The sequence below is a fragment of the Haplochromis burtoni genome, unplaced genomic scaffold, assembly GCF_018398535.1.
Source record: "Haplochromis burtoni strain Fernald_Lab_line unplaced genomic scaffold, NCSU_Asbu1 Contig_51, whole genome shotgun sequence".
NCBI lineage: Eukaryota > Metazoa > Chordata > Actinopteri > Cichliformes > Cichlidae > Haplochromis > Haplochromis burtoni.
The window spans coordinates 152,817-178,355 of NW_024582412.1; the positions used below are offsets into that span (position 1 = coordinate 152,817).

Here is a 25,539-nt window from a genome sequence, read left to right on the forward strand (position 1 = left end):
GGCTTTCTCTCTCCTTCTCCTTAGCGAACGTCCTGTGTTCCCTGCGTGATGGGAGGCAGGTAAGCCTGGGTGATTGGCCAAGTAAGTGATTGTGACTGTGGTTGTGAGAGAAATGATTTGTTTCAGCCAGCAGACACAAGGCTTCCTTATCTGACCACGACTAATCTGTGTGTAGGATGTGAAAACATGCCTGGATCAGTAGTTACGTTAATCACTTCTTTTTCTCTTATCAAGTAAGTGTAGGTTGTATTCTATGGGTTACCTTAAATGGGGAAAAAAGCAGTCTCATGTATTCATGTTGCACCAGGGTGTCCTTAGGCCTGATCATAGCACGAACGGAATTCTGAATCAGCAGAAAAGTTCTTATATATTCTTTTTCCCTCCAAGACCTTTATCTCCAGTCACAAATGAAAACAGAAAGTGTTTGGCTGAATTCCAGGATGAGCCATAAAGAGACCAAAGTATTAACCTCAGTCACTCATCCAGACAAGATAACACAGACAAATCAGGGTAGAAATACTACCCAGTGGGACACAAATACACTCCGCTATTATCACTGCATCAAATTTCACCAAAGACCTTATTAATACATAACTGAAGCTAAGTGAGTCTAATACAAATGCCAAAATATGCCTGTTGTTTTACAAACAGGCGCATAATGTTGCATATGAGAGGCCAATATGGATGCTAAGGTCTAAGATAGCTGCTTACATCCTCTTGCGCATACAAATCTATAATAAAGGTGTTTGCAGAATCCGACAGCCTCGTCAAGCAGTTGGAAAGGTCAGGATGTGACATCACACAATGATCTATAACTATGCTAATGTTTAGTATGTGGAAAATCAAGCACACGTCTTGATCTCACTGAATTTCTGAATATTTGATGAAATTACTTTTTTCCAAATATATGTATACTAAATGTATACTAATTGCCTGTCATAATTTCTCACGAGGCACAGGTAATGTTTTTGTGTCATTGGGTTTGATTAGCAAAAATGTAACACACAGCACAGACTGCCAAAACAATATTTTAAAAAAGGCAAATACACACTTTGAAGCTGAAACCATCCTTGTGGGTATCTATTTATTTTGAATGTGCCCAGCCATCTGTCAGCCTGACGTGGAGGACTATACAGTACTTTATTCAGAAAGTGCTGTGCTGAACCATAAAGTCTCAGTACAGGTGTAATTTGCCAAATTCAGCCTTTTTTTTTTTTTATCACAAGGTACGAAACCTAGTTTAAAATTCTTATACGACTGGGAAATAGCCTGTGAACAGCATTCAAGTGTGGGTAGAGTACATATTTTTTTTTATTCATGCCCCAAGACAAACTCAACCCAGCTTTAGTGCTACAGCATTACGTTAAATTTGTTAGACAGAGCTCGAGGGCTCCACACAGCCCACAAGCCGTACACTTCAGAATGAGTGCACATTATAAAAAAAAATCACACTGCTCTGCACAATCTTGAGATCTTTTTAGGCCAGAAGTCTGAGAGCAGTGCAGACTTCCTGCTGAGTGATGAACCCCTGGTCTCTGAAGACAGCGGGGAGCTCATCATCAGCGCTGACATTTGCTGACACAAATATGGAAACACTGACGACGACGACGCATAAATACATCAACAATAAGGTCACTTTAATGTTTTAATTCTTTTCTAAAAGTTTTGCTCCTATGTATTCTTTGTGAAAATATATACATTTGCATAGCTGTTTACATTGCTGTCCTTTATGATAGTGCACTGTGGTCTTAATTTTGACAGTTTAACAAGAGCAGGCTTTAATTACAAATTTTCAATAAAGCAACAGTAGCAAGCTGTTTTTGTGTTGGTTTTGGACGCTTAAATTAGCATCCACTGAATATTAATTCATTTTTTTTTCTTTTTTCCTTTCATGATATCCTGACAGACATTGTTTTAATACGGAAAACATGTTTTAACAGCTTTTGCTTTGGACAGCTGACAGTGACTGCTATGCTACTGGTGTCAGTGGGAAAGGTTAGTAATTAGAATTTCACAGACATGAGGCCGTGTATGCTGCAGGTAAATCTGTGACTCATTTTAATGACTAAATACCATAACAGAGATTAATTTTCTGCATTTTTGGGCCTCACCAGATTTCACACTTAAGGAAACTATTTTGGTTTGACCAAAATTCTTGCAACTATGTGCAATAAGTTTTTGTTGCCTTTCGTTGCTCTGAAGACTGGGATAGATCTGGGATCACTCAGTGAGGTGATACACTTATGGTATGGTTTGAAACTCCTACGTCGCCTTGTTCTTGAGTTATCACACTCACAAACTTGGGTGTTCAAAGAGTCATTATTTGCAAACCTTATCAAATCTTAGAGTGACTGCAGTCTGTCTCAGTCGGACTGAAAATGTTTAAAGACAGAAAGGCTGAGGGCAACTATTTGCAATCATTTGCCAAATATAAAAAAATTGAATACAATAACTGGCAATCACAGATTTTTCCTAGTCACAAGAAGGTTTCTGTCCTATTTTTTCTCTTGTGTGAGTGATCCACATGTGAAAGATTATTTGTGACTGTGTTTTTTCCTCTTCTCTTGCGGGTTTCTTGACCTCTTCCTCAACCTCTTGAGACAGTGTTTGGCATTTGGCCCTGGAGGCAAAGCCAGGTGTGCGGTGGAGCATCACCCTAAATCAGCAAAGGCCTCATGGAAACATATTGTACCAGGGAGAAAAACAAGCTTTTTTTTAGAGCTGTTACTTATTTAGTTATTTATTTATACATCTGAGCCCTGGATTCAAGTGTAAATGCGCTTGTAATAGAAGTGCCACTGCTTTGTTTTTATTCAGGTGTTTCTTAATGAGAAACTTCCACTCCACATGCTAAGCACTAGGCACCAAAACAAAGAAAATGGGGGAAATTGGGGCAAGAGGAAAAAACAGTTTGAGTGCTGAAAAATCCAGTTTGATGGTTTCACAGATAAGAAGTGGCTCCAAGTAGAAAACACATATGAAAAATAAAAAGAAACAGAAAAGGGGTGAAAAAATTTTTCATTCTTATTTTCTTTTTGATAAAAGTTTTTTTTTGTGGTTGCTAACAGCAATCAAGATATGCTATGCTGAGTGTGTATACCCGTGTGGGCCTTTTAATAGGAGTCTGGCCAATTGGCTGGTTGACGGGCATGAGATGAAGGGCTCAGGGGAGGAGATGTCCAGCCCTCTGTTGCCATGCCACAAAGAATACACAAATCTGTCAGCAATCCAACCAAAGCTATGCACTCAAAGGATCAATGCTGTACTACCTGAGAATAAAATGGTCAGTCTAAGCCCAGTTTTTGTTTAATAGTGTAAAAATAAATAAATAAATAAAATTGCCGCACCATTTAGTCTGTCATATTTGTAGTTTTACTTCTGTTTATTTCTCTTGTTTCCTCTGGGCTTTTCTCATTTCTCTAATTTGTGCCTCCCCATCTCATCTGTCCTCATACTCCTGCCTGTGACCCAGAAATTACTCTTAGCGCATCTTGAATGGGGGCTTGCTGGAGAAGCTATAATCAGGGAAGCACAGGTGCATCCTTTGTGTTTTCACCCCTGAGGCATAAAAGACGCACGGCACACAGCTGGAATATACAAGCCTATCATCTACAAAGTATTTCTTTGCATTAAGTTCATCTGCTTGATACTTTATCCCTTTCACAGCTAATGGGTGCATGGTAAACAGAGATATATATGATATCAGTACATTGTGGCACATGAGAAGAACTTTTATCTGAGATCATAAAACACAGTAATAGGCTATGAAAAAAAGAGAACAGATTGACTCAATACACACATCGTATTTAAGAGACATCGTTTTAAAATTATGGATCCTAATTAAGAATGTCTGAGTTTGTTAATTGACCGTTATCTCGACTCTATTCATGTCTCCTCCTCGCCTCATCTGCTTGCATCTCTGGTAGGAAGGACTGAGGCGTAGAGGAGCAGGAGAGGAAAAGAATCAAGTTTGTACAAAGTCAAAAATGAGAAGATACAGAAGTGTTTTTCTACATGTTCCTTTAACTTAATGGGTGGCTGTAACTCAGGAAATGGAGGAGGTCATGTATTGTTTGGAAGGCTGGTGGTTCGATCCCTGGCTTTTCCAGTCTGCAGTATCCTTGGGCAAGTTACTGAACCCTGAGTTGCTCTCAGATGTGTTTACTTGAGTGTGAATGTTAGTTAGAAAGCACTTATGCGTGGAAAAAAGTATTTTTATGAATGTGTGTTAACGGGTGAAGGCATGGTAAATAAAGTGCTTTGAGTGCTCAGGTAGAGTAGAAAAGCCCAATTTGAGGACCAGTCCATTTACCCTTTACCTTCTTCTCGATTGCTTTGATTGAACAATTTTTGTTCTTTGGAAGTAATTTCCAGGTTATTAAAGCCTGGATTTCCTCTGAAAACTGAAAACAGCACATCTTGTTTCAGCACAGCACAGTATGCGCTGCCCCCCCCCATGGTGAAGAAAAATAGAGATATCAGTCTTTTTAAGGAATGGTCAACTGGTTTACTGGTAGCAGTAAATATGTATAGAAGAAAAGTGGTGAATTGGAAAACTCCATCTGTTGTTTGCAGATTCACTGAAACATCTCTCAAAGGAAATGTCATAACTGGTCAGAGATTTCCTGTTTGAGACGACAGAAACAGCAGATGTGAAAGGCAAATCCGATTCTTCTAAGAATATGTGCTGGCCCATTGGTTAGAAAGATCGCTGTGCTGATGCACCATGGCCCCACATGGCTGCTTGGCAGTTTTAATGTACACCATTAAATACCCACCACCTGTTTTATGTCTGACCCTCTGATCTGACCTCGTTGTAGGACTAGCATGTGGCACAAATGACTTTCTGCTAAATTAGCTATCACTTCATGCTGGTGCTGAGTTACACTCACTCTGATCATGACCAAGTAGTTATTGTTAACTAGTGACCAACAGGATAGTGTTTCCTGAACGTTTAAGTGTTTGGTAGTTTTTCAGGAAGTTGTTCATTAAACTGTTGATCTGAACTTGTTCTTTCTTTTTTTTTTAATGCTTAATGTGACAAGTTTGTAGAGAGAGGCAGATCCCAATGAGAATCCACAGAACACTTGCATGAAAGACTCAGTCACTAGTTTGCTCCAGTCCATAAAGAAAACCATCCATCCATTTGCTTCCGCTTATCCTTTTCAGGGTCGCAGGGGGTGCTGGAGCCAATCCCAGCTGTCATAGGGCGAGAGGCGGGGCACACCCTGGACAGGTCGCCAGTCTGTTGCAGGTCTAACACACAGGGACAGACAACTATCCGCAATCACATTCACTCCCGCATTCACACCTATGGGCAATTTAGAGTTTCCAACTGAGTCCATTGGAAAAGTCCATGTACGGTAAAAGTCCATTTACCCCGCATTCACACCTATGGTGAATGCAGTCAATGGTCAATTAACCTATCCCCACAAAGTGCATGTCTTTGGACTGTGGGAGGAAGCCGGAGTACCCAGGGAGAACCCACGCAAACACGGGGAGAAACTCCACACAGAAAGACCCTGCACTCAGGACCTTCTTGCTGTGAGGCAACAGTGCTAACCACCGTGCTGAGAAAATCACGATGCATCATATTTCTTTTCACTATAAGGGAGACTATAATGTACAAAATAAGACTTGAAACCTAAAGCACATCTATACTGGCTTCACTTGACCACAAAGCTTTTTTATAGTGAAGTGTTGGTTGTAACATGCAAGTACATTACTTTTGTTGTATCAAGTCACATAATGCATTAGTTTAGCAGTTCAGGTAAACAAAGGGATCCACAGCAATATTTGTTTCTGTTTCTTCTCCTCTTTTAAGGGCTGTTGCATAATTTTTGAGTGCACATGTGTTGCTTAGCTAGAGAGACAGCAGAAAGGATAACCTTTATGTGCTGGAGGCATTTGTATTATTTTGAATTTTGTTAGTGGAAAGGACAAAAATAGCATCATCGTGTAAATTTCCAACTGTGCCTGGTTGATATGTGTCTGTCACCTGGGAAGAGCTCTAATTTCAGATGCTTCTGCTGGCTGCGCACAGCAGCTCCACAAAGTGGTCCAATGGCGTGATTTTTACAGGGCTGGCCTTAGACGATGGCACAGCTTCGCTATTTTGCTTCTGCAGAGCAAATTGCTGTAGAGAAAATACTCAGTTTTTGACTGCAAGGTCGGAGTGGCTTTTGGACTCATAATATGCTTTTTTTGTGCAACCTTTAATTAATTACAAATCTGGAACTATTGCTTATGTTATTTTTTTTAAATTGCTGATAATCAGAGAATGGCAGACAGACAGACTTTACACAGGCTTCCTCATTACCTATATGTACATATAACAATAATGTTAATGATAACGAAAAACAGCAATATTCAAATGAGCAGAGTGAGAACTCGACAGAACTGAAAAGTAAAATCACCCTGATATTCAGTGTTACTCCCTTGACTGTAATGCTGTAATATTTACTATTAACCCTTAAACACATAATTTCCTCTCAGTGCATGTTTTTTTTTTTTGTCAGACTTGAAAAAGCTGAATATTTATCTTGCTCCGTACATAATTTGGACTGTTTTAAGCTCGGCCAGGTCAATAAATTTAAGTGTGTTTAATTTAAGAGTAAGTTAGATGGTGGATTGAAGCCAGTTCTATTAATGACTTTAATTGCTCATTTACAATGTAAATCAAGACTGTGCTGTGAAAATGTATCCAGGTGACATATCGAGAAATGTTTTTGGAAAAGGTATTTTAGAAAAATTAAATAATTGTCTCCAGTCATTAATAAATCCAGTTCTGTGAATATATGACTCACATTAAGTCTTCATGATATGTTTGTGGGGTGGTTAAAAGGATGGCTACACTTTAGTTTAGCCAAACCTTAGCCAACCCCTTTAAGCCAACCCTTTACTCTGCTCCTGGGTGCAAATGCACCTAAAAAGCAATGACTCACTTTGGTTTCAAGTAAAACGACTTAGTTTTGTTACCGACCAACAAAGTAACATTACAAGACACTGCTGGACGTTAAATGGTAAATGGGACTGATACTCATATAGTGCCTTTTGACTCATTTGAGGAATCAAAGCGTTTCTACTGTAAGTGTCATTCACCCAATCACACACAGCAACATGGGGTTTAGCATCTTGCCCAAGGATACTTCAGCATGTGGACTGGAGTATGGATCGATCCACCAATATTTACAGTTTAACTGCTACTCATGTGCTCCTCCTTATATTGTACAATTGATGTCATGCATATATGTACGTATATGTACGTACTAGAATTTCTAAAACTTAAAAATATCAGTATTTAATGTCACAGGGAAAAACTGAGTCCACATCATTGTAATTTGTAGGTACTCAGTAGATAAATATAACAAGGCAACTAAGACGAATGACAAGAACACAGCACTGTGAGAGAACAAGAGGAGGCGGTGCTATGCTGGCAGTTGGTGTGTGTGTGAGTGTGTGTGTGTGTCTGCACGTCAGCTTGCTGTTGGAGCATAACTGGCATCAGCCCATTAATACTGTGAAAAATAAGTGATGACAGTTTAGAATATTCAGAACTGACATACAATGAAAAAATCATTAGATTTTGATAACATCAGTTTGCAATTCCATTTGTAGTCATCAACTACAAAGATCGACTGAGGCACACATCTGCTCTCCAAATCACTTGCCCTCTTCAAATTTTGGGAGAAAAAAAAAGAAAAAAAAAAAAGAAACCAAAAGGGAAAATATATTTTCTATATTTGTGTCTTCATGGCAGGTTCCTCCTGCTAATGTCAGTTTTCAACGCTCGACAGCAAATAAGCTATTCAGCCGAAACACATTAAACAGCATGTACAAGTCACTCTGGTCTGTTGAGATGCTGCCGGGCTTCTTGCGCCTCAGCACCACTAACAACATGCTGTCTGCCCGTGACATGTAAGTTACAGTGCGAGTTTGATTACTTTCTCTCTCATTCCTCCTGGTGTATCAGCAGCAGACAAACACAGGAACAAGAATGACTTGAGCTGGCCTTTTCAGCCTTAGATGGTTATGTGCATTTATCTGGCATGCCTCCTATCCTGATGCAATAATAATATTGTTTACAATAATATTTTGAAATTCGAGTCAGGTCAGTGCATTTGAAAACAAGAGATCAATGCTAAAAGAGTAATAATAAAACAATACAACACATTCAAGTTATAGTTATGAAAAAAATAATCAGAGCTCTGTCTGGTTTAAAAGACAAGTTGTAAAAATTAGTTTTATAACAGTCTGAAGATTTTGCAGCAACTACTGTAAAAGAGACGATATCCTTTATATTTAAATCTGTACAATAGGACATCAAGGATTACCTGCTCAGCAGATAACAGAGTAACGTTTAAAGATCAGCGAGGTAGGTGCCAACCCATGTGATGACTTAAAAACGAACAATAAAATCTTAAAATCTAACATGGGTGAAATGCAGTGTTGTTTGCGAATACCAGGTCAGAGTCCCACAGCAGCCTTTTAGACGAGCTGCAGTCGAGCAAGAAACAACTGACTGAGACCTGAATAGAGACTATTGCAGTAGTCACGCCGAGATGAAATGAAGGCATGAATAACCTTTTAGAAAGTCTCTGAAGCAGAGAAATGGTTTCACCTTCACAAGTATCACTAAGTTGAAAGAAGCTAACTTTGACAGCAGCATTTATTTGTTCATCAAAAGAAAAAAAATACTGCAGAGGATCAATCCCATGTTAAAGGTTTTTTGTTTGGATCCTTAAAGGATCGACATTGTCAGGTCAAGGCTTTCCAAATGATGTTTCTGATCGTTTAAATTAGGAACACCTAATGGCATCCAGAAACAAGCCACAATAATGTAATACAGCTGTTAAAAGAAAAGCATTATGCATATATATTTTTTAACCCAGTGGTTTATCTGATGGCAAACCGAGCAGAGCCTGAGCTCAGCAGAGGAAGCTGCAGATGTAGCCTGCAGGTACTTTTGCATTTGTAATGAACAATCTCAAACAGACCATATAAAGAAGCTATTTCCTCATATCGCAAAATCAATACAGTGAGATGCACTGTAAAGCAATATAATGAGACTTTTGGCATACAGCAAGTGTTTTTGGCATGAAAATCGTGTGGGGGAGGAGCATACTAAAATGATTTCAAATAGCTAGCTAATCTTCTCATGTGAATTCCAAAGTATAAGTAGCTATGCCGCAAGACATACGTTAGATAAACAATGTACGTGCAAGAAAGTGAGAGAAAAATGAAATTGAAGCAATACCTTCAGTCCTCCACACTCTGCTGCTGACCCTTGGTCCACTCCAGTGATGTAAATACCCAAAGCGTATTCCGCTCCCCCTCGGATCATCAGACCCAGAGACCGGCCATCATCTAAAACCAGGTTGACCTATTTAACACAAAGAGAGAAACCAATAAAACAGGATGAATAAGGGTATAAATATCTGAAGTATAATATAAATATCAGCATTTTAAATGACACTGCAGTCTCGATTGTTTTCCTTGACGGGCTGCCAGATTTGCTCATGGTGTCGGGCTGCTCACATTGAAATGAAGTTGTGAAACACAATCCATGGAGCAAATGACAGCCCTGCTCTGAGATGGCATTTGAGAGCAAGGAGATGAAGAATTTCAGGAACTACTTAGATGCGGTGAGTCAGCACCATTAATGGGGGAGTCAGAATCTGTTTTGATTAGAGGAACGGCTCTCTGAATTGGTCAATCAGTTGGTTCACAAGGCTCATCCGTGTCATTTCCTCTGATAAGCAGCATGGACAATATCGGACACAGTTTGAATTCAAATAAACCACCACAGGAATTATTGGGGGACTACAAGATATCTCTGCTACACCACCCAATTAAAGTGCTTCTGCAGGGAGTGAGTGATTTGTAGACGATGTACTGTGCATGACTAATCCGGTGCTTCCCTTAAACTTGTTTTCAAAAGATATTCCACTAGAACCACAGCGTCTATTCGGTTTGTGGCCTAGTGAAAAAAAATGTGGTCTCTGATAAAATATGGCCATTACCAATGTTATCCTTGCGCACTAAAATAATTGTGCTTAAGGGCACCTTGTGTGCATCACTCAGATGCCACTGGCTTGGCAACACAGTAGTACACTACGAGAAAAGAGCAGGTCAATGAATCCGACTAAACCAACTAAACCAACTAACTAAAACACTGACATGAATTTAAACCAATTCAAATAAATAAGGTCAATAACGTAAAAACTTGTTGGCATACTTTTTTTAACCAATAAATACAATTCAGTTTGTTTATATTCTTGGATATTATTGTCAGATTTTATTCTACAAAGTTAGGAAAGCAATGTTTAAGTCAAATCTGATTTTGCCTCACACATGCAGAGAGGAGATGCTATGTTATAAAGAAGTATAAATGTAATAAATGTAAATGTGTCTGTTTTCTTATACTTTCAAAACTACAAAAATTAGAAGACAGTATTTATGTGTTTCCTTGTTTGTCATGTATACTGTCACAGTACATGCTTATCTTAACCAAAGTTTTAAATACTGAGGTCAGTGTGTGTACAAGCAATCAAAAAATCCCAAACTTCAGACTGTTGTAAATGTTTATTTTAGATATTTTCCCTATTTTTTTTTTTAAACAGTATGATGTAACTGAAGGGGGTATGCTTAATATATCATGTAACCTCAGGCATTTCAAGATAAATAGAGATTATCCTTGAGTAAAATTATGGACCTGGAAATGAGCATAATAGTTCCCCTTTAATACAGGCATGGCACTTTTACCCCAGGTTATATATATAGTACTGCAGCTGTAGATATTAACCACCCAGCTGCTGCCAAATGACTTGGTTAGCAGAAGAGTTTGAAAGACTTAGGTGGTCCTATTTGCAGTGTGTGCAAGTGTAATGATGGGTTCATTCGACTGTTAAACCGCTTTATTGTAAACTGTCAGGAATTCTAGCAGGGCATTGTTTAGTACCTCTGGGTCATCTCATCAAGACTTTCCTTCAACTCCACAGCTATTTGCATTGGCCCTTGAGCCTCTAGCTCACTTAATTAAGTAATCTTCTAATGTCAAAGGCATCTCTTATTTTATGACACACAACATTACATGCTAATGATTTTCAAATGTGATTCTACCCCAAAACAACAATAAAAAGATATTCGGGAAAAAAAACAAAAAACTTCCCTCCTAGGCCCATTGTTTGCTCCATCCCCCCCCCCTCTACTACTTTATACCAGAGCACTAAGCAATGCTTTTTAATTAACAGTTGGTCAAGCTTACCCAGCTTAAACTTCAAAATACTCTGGTTTCTCTATAATTGCCATTGGGGCTACTTGGATGAACCTAGCATTTGTAGAATATCTACATTTGGAAAGCAAAGAAACAACATCAAATTTTACTCTGTCCACTTGGGGAGGCTCAGTATTGCTTAGCTATGCCAGACTATAAATTGTACTTTTCTCCATCACAATGAGGCTCTTGATTACTTGGTTTGATCAGAGTGCAGCTGTCTCTTGCCAGATTTGAAACGAGGGATCAGTTGCACACTGGCGGCTACAAGATGGCACATATGCTAATATCTGTATTAAACAATGTCACTTTCATCCAAGTGATATACCCCTTGGCAAAGACTTGACATCTGACGCAGAGGTTTTACTTTCATTCAGAGCATATTGCACTGTGGTCCTCCTTTTTAATAACAGCTATCTGCCTATCGGCGATAAGCGAGCCACCTTTGCTCACTTCTAGGAATATGCAGGCATTCATGTTTTCTGTGACATTTATGCAGGACATGGAGCATAGTTTTAATTACCAGATTCATTCTGCTTTTTCTGGCACAATATAGCAACTATTGGTGCACACTATATTCCCCAGCATCACTTTAATGCTCTGTCTGTCTAAAAGAAGTCCCAGTGTTCTAATGTTTCTGGTTTCTAAGCAATGGCCCTTGAGACCTGTTCATTTGGGACAGACAAATGCAATTATGTGTGCAAGTTATACTATTTTACTGTATTGAGTGGAATTTGTAGGTACTGTATAAAAAGTTAAACTGTACCACTTCTCACTGATAACGCCATGCCAGCCATTCATTTGTTAAGTTTACTACTGGGCTGAGATCAGTTGACTGATCAGGCCACTGAAGAAGATCCCATTTATTTGGCTTGAGAAAGTCTTGAGTTACATTTGCAAAATTTTCTTCTTCAGTATCCACTTGCACTGCGAAGCATCATCTGATCATTTTGCAGCATGTGACTGAGTCTGAGCAGAGGTTATAGCCCTGCACGCTTTAGAATCCTGCTACTGCTATCATAAATCAGAGAGCGCCACTCTTCCCCCAAAGGGAAGGGCAATACTAAAACTCTGACACTCTCTCCATGCCCATGCTCCATTTTTTTCATGGTCAACTTTGATCTTGGGTACTAACAATGAACGTCAAGGTCAAATGCTTAGCTCAAGTAGCTACTCATGTCCCCCGAGGCCTACAATTTTGTTGTGAAGTTTGAAGACGAGTCATAAAAAGTTGTGGGTAAAATATGAAGTTTTTACTGATTTTCACATTTGATGTGACGATGTGAGTTTCACTGAAATGAAATCACATGGAGTTATTGGTATCTAACACAACACAAAATTTTGAAAAATTGTATTTTGAAAACTGTGGATACTAGATAAACAAACAGACAAACAAACAGACAGAACCGATTACATAATGTCTCCATTTGGGGGAAGAATTAACACTAAAGTCACCAGTTCCACTGCAGCCATAAATGCACATAACAGTGTCTCCAATACATTTGACAGATGTTGTAGATTACTTCAGATCATGAACTGTTCCCCTCGCTTTACTTTTCTCTCCTCATCAAGTACAAGTTAATTTTGGTTTCATCTGTAAAAATATTAATATATTTGTTTTTTGTTGTTGTTGTTTTTCACAGAACTGTGCCAGCTGTGATGTGTTTTTGGTCTAATCTGGCCTTTCTGCTTCTGACTATAAGCACTGTTTTGCATCTTGTTGTGAACTCTCTGTATATACATTCATGCTCTTGGTGTTGCCTTGGCTAGATGTTGTGAAGGATTCTTGACCAGGGAAAGAGCTGATGATCACAGAATTCTTTCCATGGTTAAAAGAAAAATCTGTATTCATCAATTTTCTGTGATGTTACTGAGCTGGCTGGTGTTAAACTTTTCCATTTTTAATTTATTTTAAAAATATTTTAAGTGCCAGGTTGCCTAAAGTTTTGCTAATTCTTTATAGGTTTATTTTACTTTTTCAAAATTTTACATTGAGTAACATTCTCAAATTTTTCCACAATTTGTAGACATGGGTATTAGCAGATTCATGCACATTTGTCCATGTTTACTTCTGAGAAACTCTTAAATGCTCTTTTTATATCAAATTATGTCATTGACCTGTTGCCAATTAACCTAGTTACAAAATGTTCCTCCAGCTGTTTGTGTTTAGTTCAATAACTTTTTAAGCCCTCTTTTGTTCCCATTTCAACTTTTTTTTACGATGTATTGCTGTCATCATATTCAAATTGACCAGATATTCATCCATCCATTTGCTTTCGCTTATCCTTCTTCAGGGTCGTGGGGTGGGGGTGGGTGGGGGTGGAGCCTATCGCAGCCGTCTTAGGGCAAGAGGAATACCGCATGTGCAAGTGCCTAATGTAACAAGTGACAAGTGATAAGTGGCATCATATGGCAGGCAGAAAATACCAAAATCAGACAAACCCGCAGCCAACAACACAAAGTAATTCATTAATTTATTGCTGCATGGTTTGAATTATTTACTACCAAGAAGTTATGATCCTAAGCTAAACCTGAGCCTTAGCTGGCCAAACAGTGATTGATTTCTGAAGCATCAATATGAGTGTCTGCAGCACCCAAAGCCAGAGGCGTTTTGAAAACCAAGTTAGATTGGAGGCTTGCTACATTTTAATATAGCTAATAAAAAGTTGTACTACAGTAGAATGACAATAAAATTCCACCTTCCCGAAGAAGTAGCTGAGAGAGCATTGGATGTTTTAAGAAATTTGCCAATAAAAAGCAAAGCCATACATGTACTGTCCAGATGCTACAAAGCAACTTTCAGTAGTTGTGGTATTGATACAAAGCACTTGATTGGACTTGGATGCCGTTCACTTACAAATTCATACATTTCAAATTAATGAATGATTAGTAGGTTTCAGATTATCCAAAAGGGGAACAGTTCTGTCATTATCAGAACAGCTGTGGATCAAAGGAACTCTAGCTTGCATAATTCAGAGCATGGTCTCACCCACAGACTAGAGAGCTGAATGAAGCAATTCCAAAAGAAAATAAACTTAATTGAGACATATTTTCTAACATATTTCTAATTCCATCCTATGCAGACATACCATGACTCAAAATTAATAATATCAGAAATAGAAACTAGAATTTCAATGAACTGCCAAACTCTTTTTAGTACTGGATTAATATTTGCTCATCTGCAATGCAGAGCTGAAGTCTGCATTAATAGAGCTGAAGCAGTTAAGATTAATATGTAGCTCTTAGGTGCTAAAAAATTGAAAGTTCTAGTGCAATAAATCTTTTAAACAGCTCTGATAGCTCCTTCCCTGCAGGTCATGAGGTGATGAGAGCGTAAGGTTTTACGGCACTCGAGGTCCAATTATTTTTATCGTTTAAGTTTTTAATTTTAGTATCCAGTGTTATACACTTCTTTTACTGTGCCTAAAGTTAGCCGGCTCACACAACCAAACTTAAAACCAACTCCCATTAAAATTCAGCATCTGAAACATATCTTTTCAAATTTATTCAAACTGTTTTTAACTGTCTCATTTTAAGAAGATTAGAAATTACAAGGTAGGACTAATATTTATCCAGTGGCTGTATTTGTCCAGTCAGGTGATGAAATGCTTAAAGTTCAACCTCATGATTATTGTTCTCTAAGGTCAGTTAATTGAACTCTATGAATATGTAGGATGAATGGAGGATGAAGCCTTTTCTAGCTGTCACTGGATTAGAGCTGGGGTACACTGTGAACTGGTCGCCACCCCATCAGGCTAACACAGTGCAATAGACAACCTTTTCTCCTCACATTCTCACAAACAGCCAATTTAGAATTTCACCAGTTAACCGAACAGGTATGACTTTGAGAAGAAGCTGGAGTTCCCTGTGAGAAAATATGCAGTCACAAGAACATGCATTATAACGCCACACAAAAAGGCCTCTGCACGAACATTTTCTGCAATTCTGGGATGTGATCAAATAGTCAGTTTTGCTTAGGAAGGTTCCTAAATACAAATAGTGGACAAGCAGTGCAGGTCGTGTAAATGTTAATTACCAGTGAGTCTTCATTTCATGCTACAATGTCCTGATATGTTCTGAACCTGAACAAACTGTTAAACCCACAGGTTAACTATAGCAATTATGCCGCAGTAATGCAATCTGTCTGTTATGAAGATCAGAGTGAGCTTAAGGTTTACTATAATTCAGCTTGCATTAGTTATGTGCTGAGTGTTGCTGCATTGCCAGCCTTTAGGATTATAATTAATTATTTTGCTTTAGTCACAGAGGCTGAGAGGAGCAATAAAGGCAGGAGTTACCCTGCATCATGTCTGTAGTGGGAAGAGTGAGGGGACAGGATAAATGACAAACATTTCACTTCACTTTACACATTCCCTTTCTAAACATTCTAGCCTTGATAATAACGTCACCAGTTCATCTGAGTTTATAAAGCCTGCGTCAAGCAACACAACAAGAATAAAGTATCTAAAATGGGCTAGGGGACATTGTCATTTCCACACTGCAGACAAATGTCAAAAATACCTACTGTCACTTTATTAAACGGTGTACTCCAAGTGGAGTCGGATCCTCGGATCCTCTTTTCTTTTCCTAAGTGTATGAATCGTCTTGCTGTTTTTTGTTGAGGTCAAGCGAAAGTGACAGGGACTTCAGAGAAAAACATCAAGTTGTGCCTCAAATGACTCAAGTAAGAGTTAAATAGAGTGGGCATCAGAGTCCAAACAAAGCAGTGCTGCATGGGGACTCGTTGATCTGTATCAGTACAGTGAAAAACCTTCCCTAAAGTGAATACTCCCATCTCAGTCTTAAACCTTGTTCACAGCGTGACGTCTTTTCCAGAGGCAAATTTTTAGTCTGTGCCACTGGAGGAAGTCGAATAAGATTTTTATTTTGTGAAATCTATGAGGCGTTTGATGATTTATGTATCAAATGCTTTTAGACTTTGTTACTTACTTTAGCATCACAAAATTTAGCCTTAGCATACACTATTAATCTTTTGGGGGTGCATTCTTGTGCCCCTTAAAACATACTGGTCAATATAGAGCGTCTCTCTAGAAGTTCTGTGGATGTCTGTGTGCAAGACAGGTGCAGAACACTGACAGGTTATCAGTTAACTGTCCATTTCATTTAAAGTTTCTCACTGGGAGTTATGTTGGTGAACTGCTTGTCAAAGCAAACGATTCTTGCTGTTGTTTCCGCGTACTGTCCAAAACCTAATAAAAAGATATAGTAAATGACAGTTGGCTTCTTTCTGACCAATGCTGAAACTAAAAATGTTTTGGAGGCTTCTTTGCTCCAATCAGTGCACATAGTGTAGTGTAATAGTAAACATAGCAAATACAGGCTGTTAAAAGTACAGGAAGGAACTAATTTTATGTTTTTTTAAAAGGCATTTTTGGTCCTCTAGTTTAATGGTTTGCATGTAAGGTCTCTACCTTCTTCTCATCCCCTTCCTGCAGTAGCTGCATGTTGCTTCGGCGCTGACTGTCAGTTCTTCTCAGAGTGGCGCTGCGATGCTCAGGCAGGTCAGGAGGAGGAGACACGCTTCGGCCCTGAGGGTCAACCCAGGTATAAACGTGGTTGGTGACATAGCCGCCTGGAATGCGACCGACTGAACGCACTGAGAGGCAAAGCTTTTTACTTCCCTTGAGCACCTGAGGAGAAGAAAAGAGAGCGGAGGAGAATAAATTGAGGCCAAATAAAAATTAAAAATAAAAATTTGCTTTTCAGTATGTGCTTGAGTTGAAGGAGCAAAGTATACTCGCATATCTACACTTGAGTCAATTTAATTTGATTTGACAAAGCCAAAACATACTCCCACACATAAACATCCATGGTTATAAAATCAGTGTGAGGGCTTAGAAGAAGATATTGAAGTGAGAGACAACACACACAAAAAAAATCTAGCTGAAACGAATGTTTGGTCGAAAATTAAAGGTTGCAGAGAGAAATGGCCAATATTTGGAAGGCTTTTCTAATATCCAAAAACCCCAAATGACCAAACAGCACCACCACCCACACACACAAACAACAACACTTCTAACACATTTCTACAGAAAATTGCTGTTGGCTGTGCCTCATTGCCTTCTGATAGCTTGCCATATGTGCAATCCCTCTGCAGATCGATGTATTCCCATGTGCCTCGTGGTCTGGAGGAATCAAGCTGAATAGGGTTGAATCTCTTAATGATCAAGAACATCCTTGTGTACCACCAACACAAAAGGACTCTCGACTTTCATTTCATACTAACGAAACACACACTGTTGATTTTTAAAACAGATACTGCAACAATCTCAAGATTTGTGAAATACTGGCTCACTATAGAGCTAGAGTCCAAGACTGTCACAACAAAGACCACACCACAGCGTGGTAAAAGACTTCCCAAAGTTCCTCTTTGTCAGGAATCCAATTTAATTTGTTACACAGTGTCCCTCCATTCTCTTCTTTAGTGAGCTACAATTAAGCTACCCCTCCCATCAATCTTTGATCATTTGTCTTCTTGCTACAGTTCTTGCAAGGAACTACTAAATGCTTCTGTTGAAATGCCTATTAACATATGCTCAGAGCAACAACTAAAATCATTACTTGTCAGAGTGCTGTGGATTGCAGCGGAGGCCCATCTCTTAGAGCACAACAACCCGACTGAATCAATTTCACAATTTTGATTTGTGCCGAGAGATAATAACTTCAATTCTGAGGCAACAAACCCCTGTCAGCAGTGAAGATGCCTGATTGTATTGCCATGCCTTTGAGCACTCTCTCCCTCTTTCACCTCCTGCTCCCTTTCTGGGCGGCATCGATGCAGAACTGTAGATAAACATACATAGCAGATAAGTTGAGTAACACATGAGCAAAGAAGGAAGAAATGTGCGCATATAATATCCAAGAAAAACCACAAACTGCATGAAGTAGAAAGGGAAAACTGCATGTCTTCGTGATTAACTGCGCCAATTATGACTGTGGTAACGTCAAAAACAATCTCCTTGTTTTGAGCAATGCGTATTGTCACCAGAACATGAAATGTGTTGCATCCGTCTGAGCCAGAAGACATCACCAGAGGGTCCTGGGAATCAAAACATAATCATGATGGAAGGCTGATACTGAAAAAAGCAAATAAACTTCATTCATTGTTTAGTCAGCATTGGCATTCCCATTGCTGGGTCCATTAATAGTCTAACAGCACAAAACTAGTAAATTAATTTTTATTACCTACAAGCATGGTGAAATAAGTAAGAGTCACTATATATTACTCTAGAACTGGGACACAGCTATAATTACAACTATAGTTATTATAGAGGAGGACAGAAATTTGTATTGCATGGTGATTAAATCACTGCAGAACCTTTAAAAATCAATTCAGGCTTTGAATGTGCTGCACCATCTATAATCTAAAGCGGTTAATTATAGTTGCAAAAAATGTTTTTGGGATGAAGAGTTCTGCACTGATTGCTCATAAAATGCGGTCTGACTTTCATCTAAGTCACGATTACAAACAAACAACCTTTGACTAACATTACAACACGACTACAGCTGTACTTTTCAGGTCGTCATTAACACGTTGAATAATCGCACACAGAGATAGTTGAAGTATGTGAAACTGTGATAATCAGTCAAATAAAGTTGGAGTCAGATGTTTCACTTAAGAAGATGGGACTGCAAGTATTAGATGTGCAGACAAAGTCTTGTTATTGACAGTTGGTTGATGAATGTGACCTTACAAACAGCTTTACATAGATGCATTGTGCTGGAAAATGATAGTATAACATTTCTTAAGATCTGGCTATTTAGTACTTTGCAATAACACAAATGGAAATTCGGCACACTCTCTTAGGATTGGGCATCTTCCAAGGATTGCACCAAGAGCAGAATGTGCAATCCTGAAATAGGAAAAAATGCACATGAAGGTAACAAGAAAATTAGAGATACAGTTAAAGTTTTGGCAACAATACAAAAGCCTATGTAGCCTTAGTACTGTGTGCCCACACCAAAACCTTATGCATACTGAAATATTACAGCCACACTAGGGCAAATAGCAGTTAGATACTGGCATGATCAAAATTATTGTGACTGTATGCAATGAACTTGCGATCTTGTTGTTTTGAAATGGTTGCTTTAAAGATGCGAACCATATCTCCAACCACTCGCAGTCAGCTGCAGTCTTTAAATCGACTTTAGCCCATTAAGACAGTGATAAAAATTGAAATGTCTGCTATCAGTTTGAGTCGATTAAACACCATCTGTTTGTAATATTATGGCAATTAACTGTGAGAAATCAGTGAAAATTGGGAGTCTGCTGCAATCCATTGCAGTTCTATTACCATCTAAGCACACACATGTTAAAAAGCAATTCACATTAACTACTCAGATTTAAAGTTTACCTCAAACCTTGTAGATTAGAAATAGAAATTCCTCCACAAACAAAGAAATACTTGCTTCAGGATGGCAACTTAACTGCAAAGTGACGTAGGTGCTCAGTAGCCTTGCTTGTTGTTAGGAACATAACCAGAAAGTTGGCAACAAGTTGAAACAAGATGCATAGACGGACTCAGACTAATTGCAATGTATCTGCAATCTTGGCAATTATAAATTAAACAGCAGGTATTGCACACTTCATATCTGATCAAGGCAGTTGATCATCACGACTACTTGTAATAGCAAAATTACCACCAACTGATGCTACTTTTCGTAGTTGTAAGGAGTCTGCTATCCTATCATATACTTTAGTGTGAACGAGCCATAAAGCATGGTGGTGGTGGTATGAATACAGTTTAGGGCTTTTTTGCATTGGTTTGTTGCGTCAGTCTCATATGTAAGCAGCTATGAAACATCTGGCCCCCTGTAGATTCTCCTTTAGCACCAACAACCTACAAGATACAAAAATCAAGTGTTTACTTATCTATCCAGCCTGTAAGTGATGATTAAACTGCTTGTTGTTTGTTAATTTAGTCAGATTTTGTTTTACAATAGCTGACTTAGATGAAGATCCTGATTCCAAAGGCTTTAAAAACTTTTTGCTCTAACTGTGACACACTTTTGTGGCTTTTTTTGCAGTGATTGCTTGGTCCAGGGGTAGACTGGTTTCCTTTTCCAACCAGCATGCACACAGCCTCTCTTTGATTTATAGCTCCACGCAGGCGCTATCATTGTGTGTGCTGGTCTGAGAATCTTGACTGCATTTAGAGGAAATAGAGGGGGAAGGCAAATGAGCAGTGTTTAGACGCAATGAGAAGAGGGAGAGCAGGGCGTTAGGGTAACATGACACACAAGGAGAAAACGGGAAGATGGAGGGTAATGGAGGTAGCGGTGGGAGGGCAGCAGGTTTAACAGGGTCTCTCGTCCTGTGAATAAGAAGCAGCAGTAATCAACAAAGCAGCTGGGGTACACTGGTCCTAATGCCTCATCCCTGGATGAAAGTGCTGATAGTGACACAGGGCTGATGAAGCTCACCACTGCTTCCGAAGCAGAACAAAAACCATTAGGAAAATAATGGAATATATAGTAGGGGATAATCAAAACGGCAACGGCAGGTGAACCGCTTTCATACAATGCCATACTCTCACGGGAGTCCAGGCAATCCATTTCATACGCAGAAGCTTACTGCACAAAGCCTGGCTGCAGAGACCAACCACTTCCATCTCTTAGAAATGCACGGTTCTATACTGCAGGAGGTTTGTGGCAGGAAAATTACTGACTAAGAAATTACTTAGGAAGTCTGAGGAGTCAAACTATAAAGCCTGGTTATATCGTGGCTATTAAATGGTCTCTATGGTATTGTAAATAATTTTCAACTGGGATAGCTAAAGCTTCAAAAACACACTAAACACAAATCCTTTGATTATGTTCTATGCCTCTTATATGCCATAACTACAAGTTATGTAAATACTAGTTCCTCAATTAGATTTATAACGGTAAAATCTTTAAATACATTTAAATAAAAAATGATCGTTATGAGGTTCGAGCAACATCACCTTTACCTCTGCCCATTTGTGGTGCAGCAGCAGTTTTACAATATAGATCCACGCAGTGTTAAACCACACAATAAACGTGGGTGTAGTGAAGACTGGATATACTTCGGTTCCACAACTATTAGTTAAGACTTAAGAGTTATATTATCTGAACTTTATAATAATTGCTATAAGCCTTTATTAAAGCTCTGTTACAATATTTGGATGGGATTAAATCATTAGCAGCATTAGCTATATTCTAGACAGTTTCTCATGAGGTGCAAAATTATAGAGACAGAGAGAAAAAGAGTGAGAGTAATGTGTGCAAGCTGACAAGGAGACTAATATGAGCTAATGATATCTGACAGCAAGAAGAAGAAATGTTATTCATTTAAATGGGCCTGTTTTGTTAGAAAAGAAGTTAGGAGGACAAAATAGGTTAATATCTATAGACTTATGTACCATCTATCCTCTGACCCAGTGGCTGCTGAAGTAGGCCCAGCTTGGCCACGACCCTGAATTAGGTAAACAGTTATACATGTGATGTCACCTGCTGGTCAAATAGGGTTTTGTTTTTTTTTTGGTTTTTTTAGCATTTTGGCAATTGCCTTGATTTTTGTGTGTTTTTGTTAAATAAATGTCAAAAGTGCATCTGACATTTTCCACATTTCACTTGCTAACAAAAGGTACGGTAGCTATGTCGTGCATCTTAAAGCATGCCTGTCACTAACTCTATCCCTGCAAACACAGAGGTCAGCACTTGGTACCCATTAAAAAGAATGCAGACCCAGAAGTGCTTTTATATACAGTCTATGGTTCAGATAAGGCGAAGTAATATAATCCTTTAGTCTTCTGTTACATTTTTTATTTTTTTTTGTGCTGGCTGATGATTTGGCTCTAAGAGATTAAGCCAGTCAAAGCTCATTTTACCAAGTGACTTCACATGCTTGAGAAATTATCATGACTGTGTGACCCCCGTACACAGTCACGCACAGAGACACAAAACAAGCGGCTAACGCACAGATGTTCAAGTTCAACAAAGCACAGGTAAAACGTCTTTCATCACTTTATTTACTGCTGTCAAACGTTACACAACGGTTTGTTCACTCACTTCCACGCTACTACTATTAGCACAAATTATATTTAAGTACTTCATACACAGTGCTTCTGGGGACATGTCTGGGGACAAACATCTTTTTCCCATTTCGTCATTGTGCTGGTCGATTTATTAATGTTTTATGTAAAAAAAAAAAAAAAATCCTAATTCCAATCACAGTATCCTGCTCACAGGAGAACTCGAGCATATTCTGTAAGGAATCACGCAAATACAAACATAAAAGCCTACATTCTTTTTATTTGTATAAGTGTATACATTTTAGGAAAGCAAAATTAGGGGTTATGCTTTCATTTTTAGGACCCTCTATAGGTTACGCCTCATGCGGTGATGGATTGCTTCCCACTCCTGGCATATATTTACAAGTGATACTGTTTTTCTGAAACCCTAATGAAGTGTTTAAGAGGTTTTTTGTTTGTTTGTTTTTGTTTTGTATTTTTTACTCTAGCTTATAGTAACAAATGAATGACAGCATTTAACTTGAAAGAGTTTCCATAATTCTCCCTGCAGCCCATAATATTCAGACTTCCTGTATGCTTGAGTTGTTGAAGCTGAAAGTCTTTTGGAGCATGATGATTTGATTGTCTTTGTTTTTGTTTCCGTCAGAGGCCTCAAAGAAAGCATAGAGTACGGTACTCTAATCTGTCAAGAGATATAAAAATGTTTCATGTGAAAGAACAGGTTTAGAACTGGATGATCATACCTGATATATTAACAGTATTTTTAAAAGGACATAGTTGTGTTATATACTTATAGATGCCCAACTGCAGAGACATGCAGTCCATGCTTTTTCCTTTTTTAAAAAACAAGCAAACACACCAACAAAAACAAATTCAAAGACGAGCCTATTCCTTAATTGTATAAATAGAACATCCCAGAAAACTGACACAGTCAAGTCCCACAAATACAAGCGTATTGTTACCCCTTGGCCCCAGAACTATTCCAAGACTGAAAGGCCTCTTGCAGCTGAAGCAGGGAAAGATCCAATTGATGTACACGAGAAACAAACTCTGAGACAGCTGATCCAACTTTGGTTTGACTTCTTCATAAAAGCAGACTGTTTTCTACACAGATTTACCAGTGAATGAACTCAAGGAAAGGTCTGTGAAGGTTCTCAGTCATCCAGGCCATCGTAGTCTAAGGAGGAAGGAAAGGGTTGTCAACAGTATTGTCTAAATTTTTACTATAGGAAAGTTTCTTGGACTTGAACATGAATAACAACATATGGGGAGTCACTGTTATGGAAACTGGCCACTTTCTGTGTCACTCGATGCTGGCAACATGGAAAGGTCATTGACCAAACAGACCGTACGTAAGTAAAATATGAGTAAATGTGAGTAAAATACATGTAACAGCTGTCCAATGCAATTTTAGAAAGGACTGGAGACTGTAGTGAATTGCCAAATAAGTGGATCCTCTCTTACTTTTTTGTATAGAAAATTGCTGCTGTGACAAAAGATGTCTAGGCTCAGTTTTGCTCCTGATTTACAAGAGCTTTTGGTAACAATATTAATAGTTTTATTTCCATATTTGGTTCCAAATTTAGAAGAAACTGACTGCTCGAATAAGGTCTCAGCAATTCTGCAATTCATGTCAAGCAAGGCTTTCCTTGTGACGAATACGATTTCAAAGTGAATTCAAGAACAATATTGATGTGTGGTAACTGGCAAGTTACCAGCTGCTAACAATAACTTGCATTACTCAGGGAGGACTGAGTTGTTTAAGAAAAAAGTGGCTTACAATCTAGATGGAAGAAGAGTGTGTAGTGAAAGCCCTGGGCGACCGTGGCTCAGGGGGTTGGGAATCGCATCTGTAACCGGAAGGTCGCCGGTTTGATCCCTGGGCTCTCTGTCCTGGTCGTTGTGTCCCTGGGCAAGACACTTTACCCTACTTGCCTACTGGTGTTGGCCAGAGGGGCTGATGGCGCGATATGGCAGCCTCGCTTCTGTCAGCCTGCCCCAGGGCAGCTGTGGCTACAACCGTAGCTTACCTCCACCAGTGTATGAATGTGAGAGTGAATGAATAGTGGCATTGTAAAGCGCTTTGGGTGCCATGAAAAGCGCTATATAAATCCAATCCATTATTATTATAAAAGTTCCAAGTTATTGACATCTTTTTGTAGCTGAAATAACCAAGACTGGATGACTGGAGAGATGTGAAATCCAATGTTCAGTGCCGGTCAAAAATAAGATTCTCAGTACAGATACTGGAGGATGCTGTTTGCTTTCCACTACCTGATGCAAGGTGTTTTGCCCAAACTGGGATTTTCTGGCTCTATTAACAATGTACAACAGAAGTAAGTAAGTGCCAGGAGCACAAAATGAAAAGACAACAAACAACAAGGAGTGTAATTCTGCACCCACATTATCTTAGAAAGGCCTAGGAGATTAAAATGACTGATTACTCTTTGCTGGCACTGCTACATTGTGTGTTCATAATGTGTGTATGTGTTCAATTACAGCAGGCCTGGGGAGCTCCAGAGAACAAGCGAGCTGCAACAAAAGTAGAACGTGCGTTTGTTTGATGGCTTGTTGGAAATCCGAGTGCGCCTGGGAGGAAAGCGGATCTGTCAGCGGTGTCAATGGATCATAGCTGTGCAGCGTTGGCACAATTTTCAAAGTTCGATCTATCAGCTGCATGCGTTTGTGCCTTTAGGAGAAAGGCAAAGCGTGTGAGCGTTGATGAAGTGCGTTACCCCGACGCTGAGCGGAAACAGAACGAACGCAGGAATCACACGAGCTCGTTTCCACATCAGTTGAGCTTGCATGTGTCACTCTGACAGGTAGGCCCACAAGGTGTCAGCTTCACAGCACTGGGTGCAGTCAGTATGCATTATGACAACAATATGTTTTTATGGTGGTGAGCTACAGTCAAATGGACAGTGAAGATTCAATACCCCATCCCTTGTCCAATAAAAATGGACGACTATGTACTAAAATGTTTTTAGTACCTTCAGTTTTCATCTCACATGATACTGTGTTATTTTCTGTTATTTAGCACACAACAACATTTCGCTGCTTAGATATTGTATCAGTCACACCTTGAATGGTAAATAGTAAATGTACTTACATTTATACAGCACTTTTTAAAGTCTTAATGACTACTCAGAGCCACACATTTACATGCGCAAACACAGTCACACTGTGCTTTTATTGTATGCATACATCTTTATCTGTCACACAAACATGCACTCACACACCAGTGTATGC

At 39.0% G+C, this 25,539-nt stretch overlaps 1 protein-coding gene across 4 annotated transcripts in view; it reads right to left on the reverse strand.

Annotated features, from left to right (window-relative positions):
* Positions 1-25,539, reverse strand: part of whrna (whirlin a) — a 212,298-nt gene that overhangs the window by 108,425 nt on the left and 78,334 nt on the right. For all 4 annotated transcript variants that reach the window (XM_042220570.1, XM_005921732.3, XM_005921733.3 and 1 more), the window contains exons 2-3: positions 16,708-16,926; positions 9,257-9,382 (exon numbers count right to left, since the gene is read on the reverse strand). In XM_042220570.1, the coding sequence (XP_042076504.1) occupies positions 9,257-9,382; positions 16,708-16,926 (345 nt within the window). The remainder of the gene's footprint in view (positions 1-9,256; positions 9,383-16,707; positions 16,927-25,539) is intronic.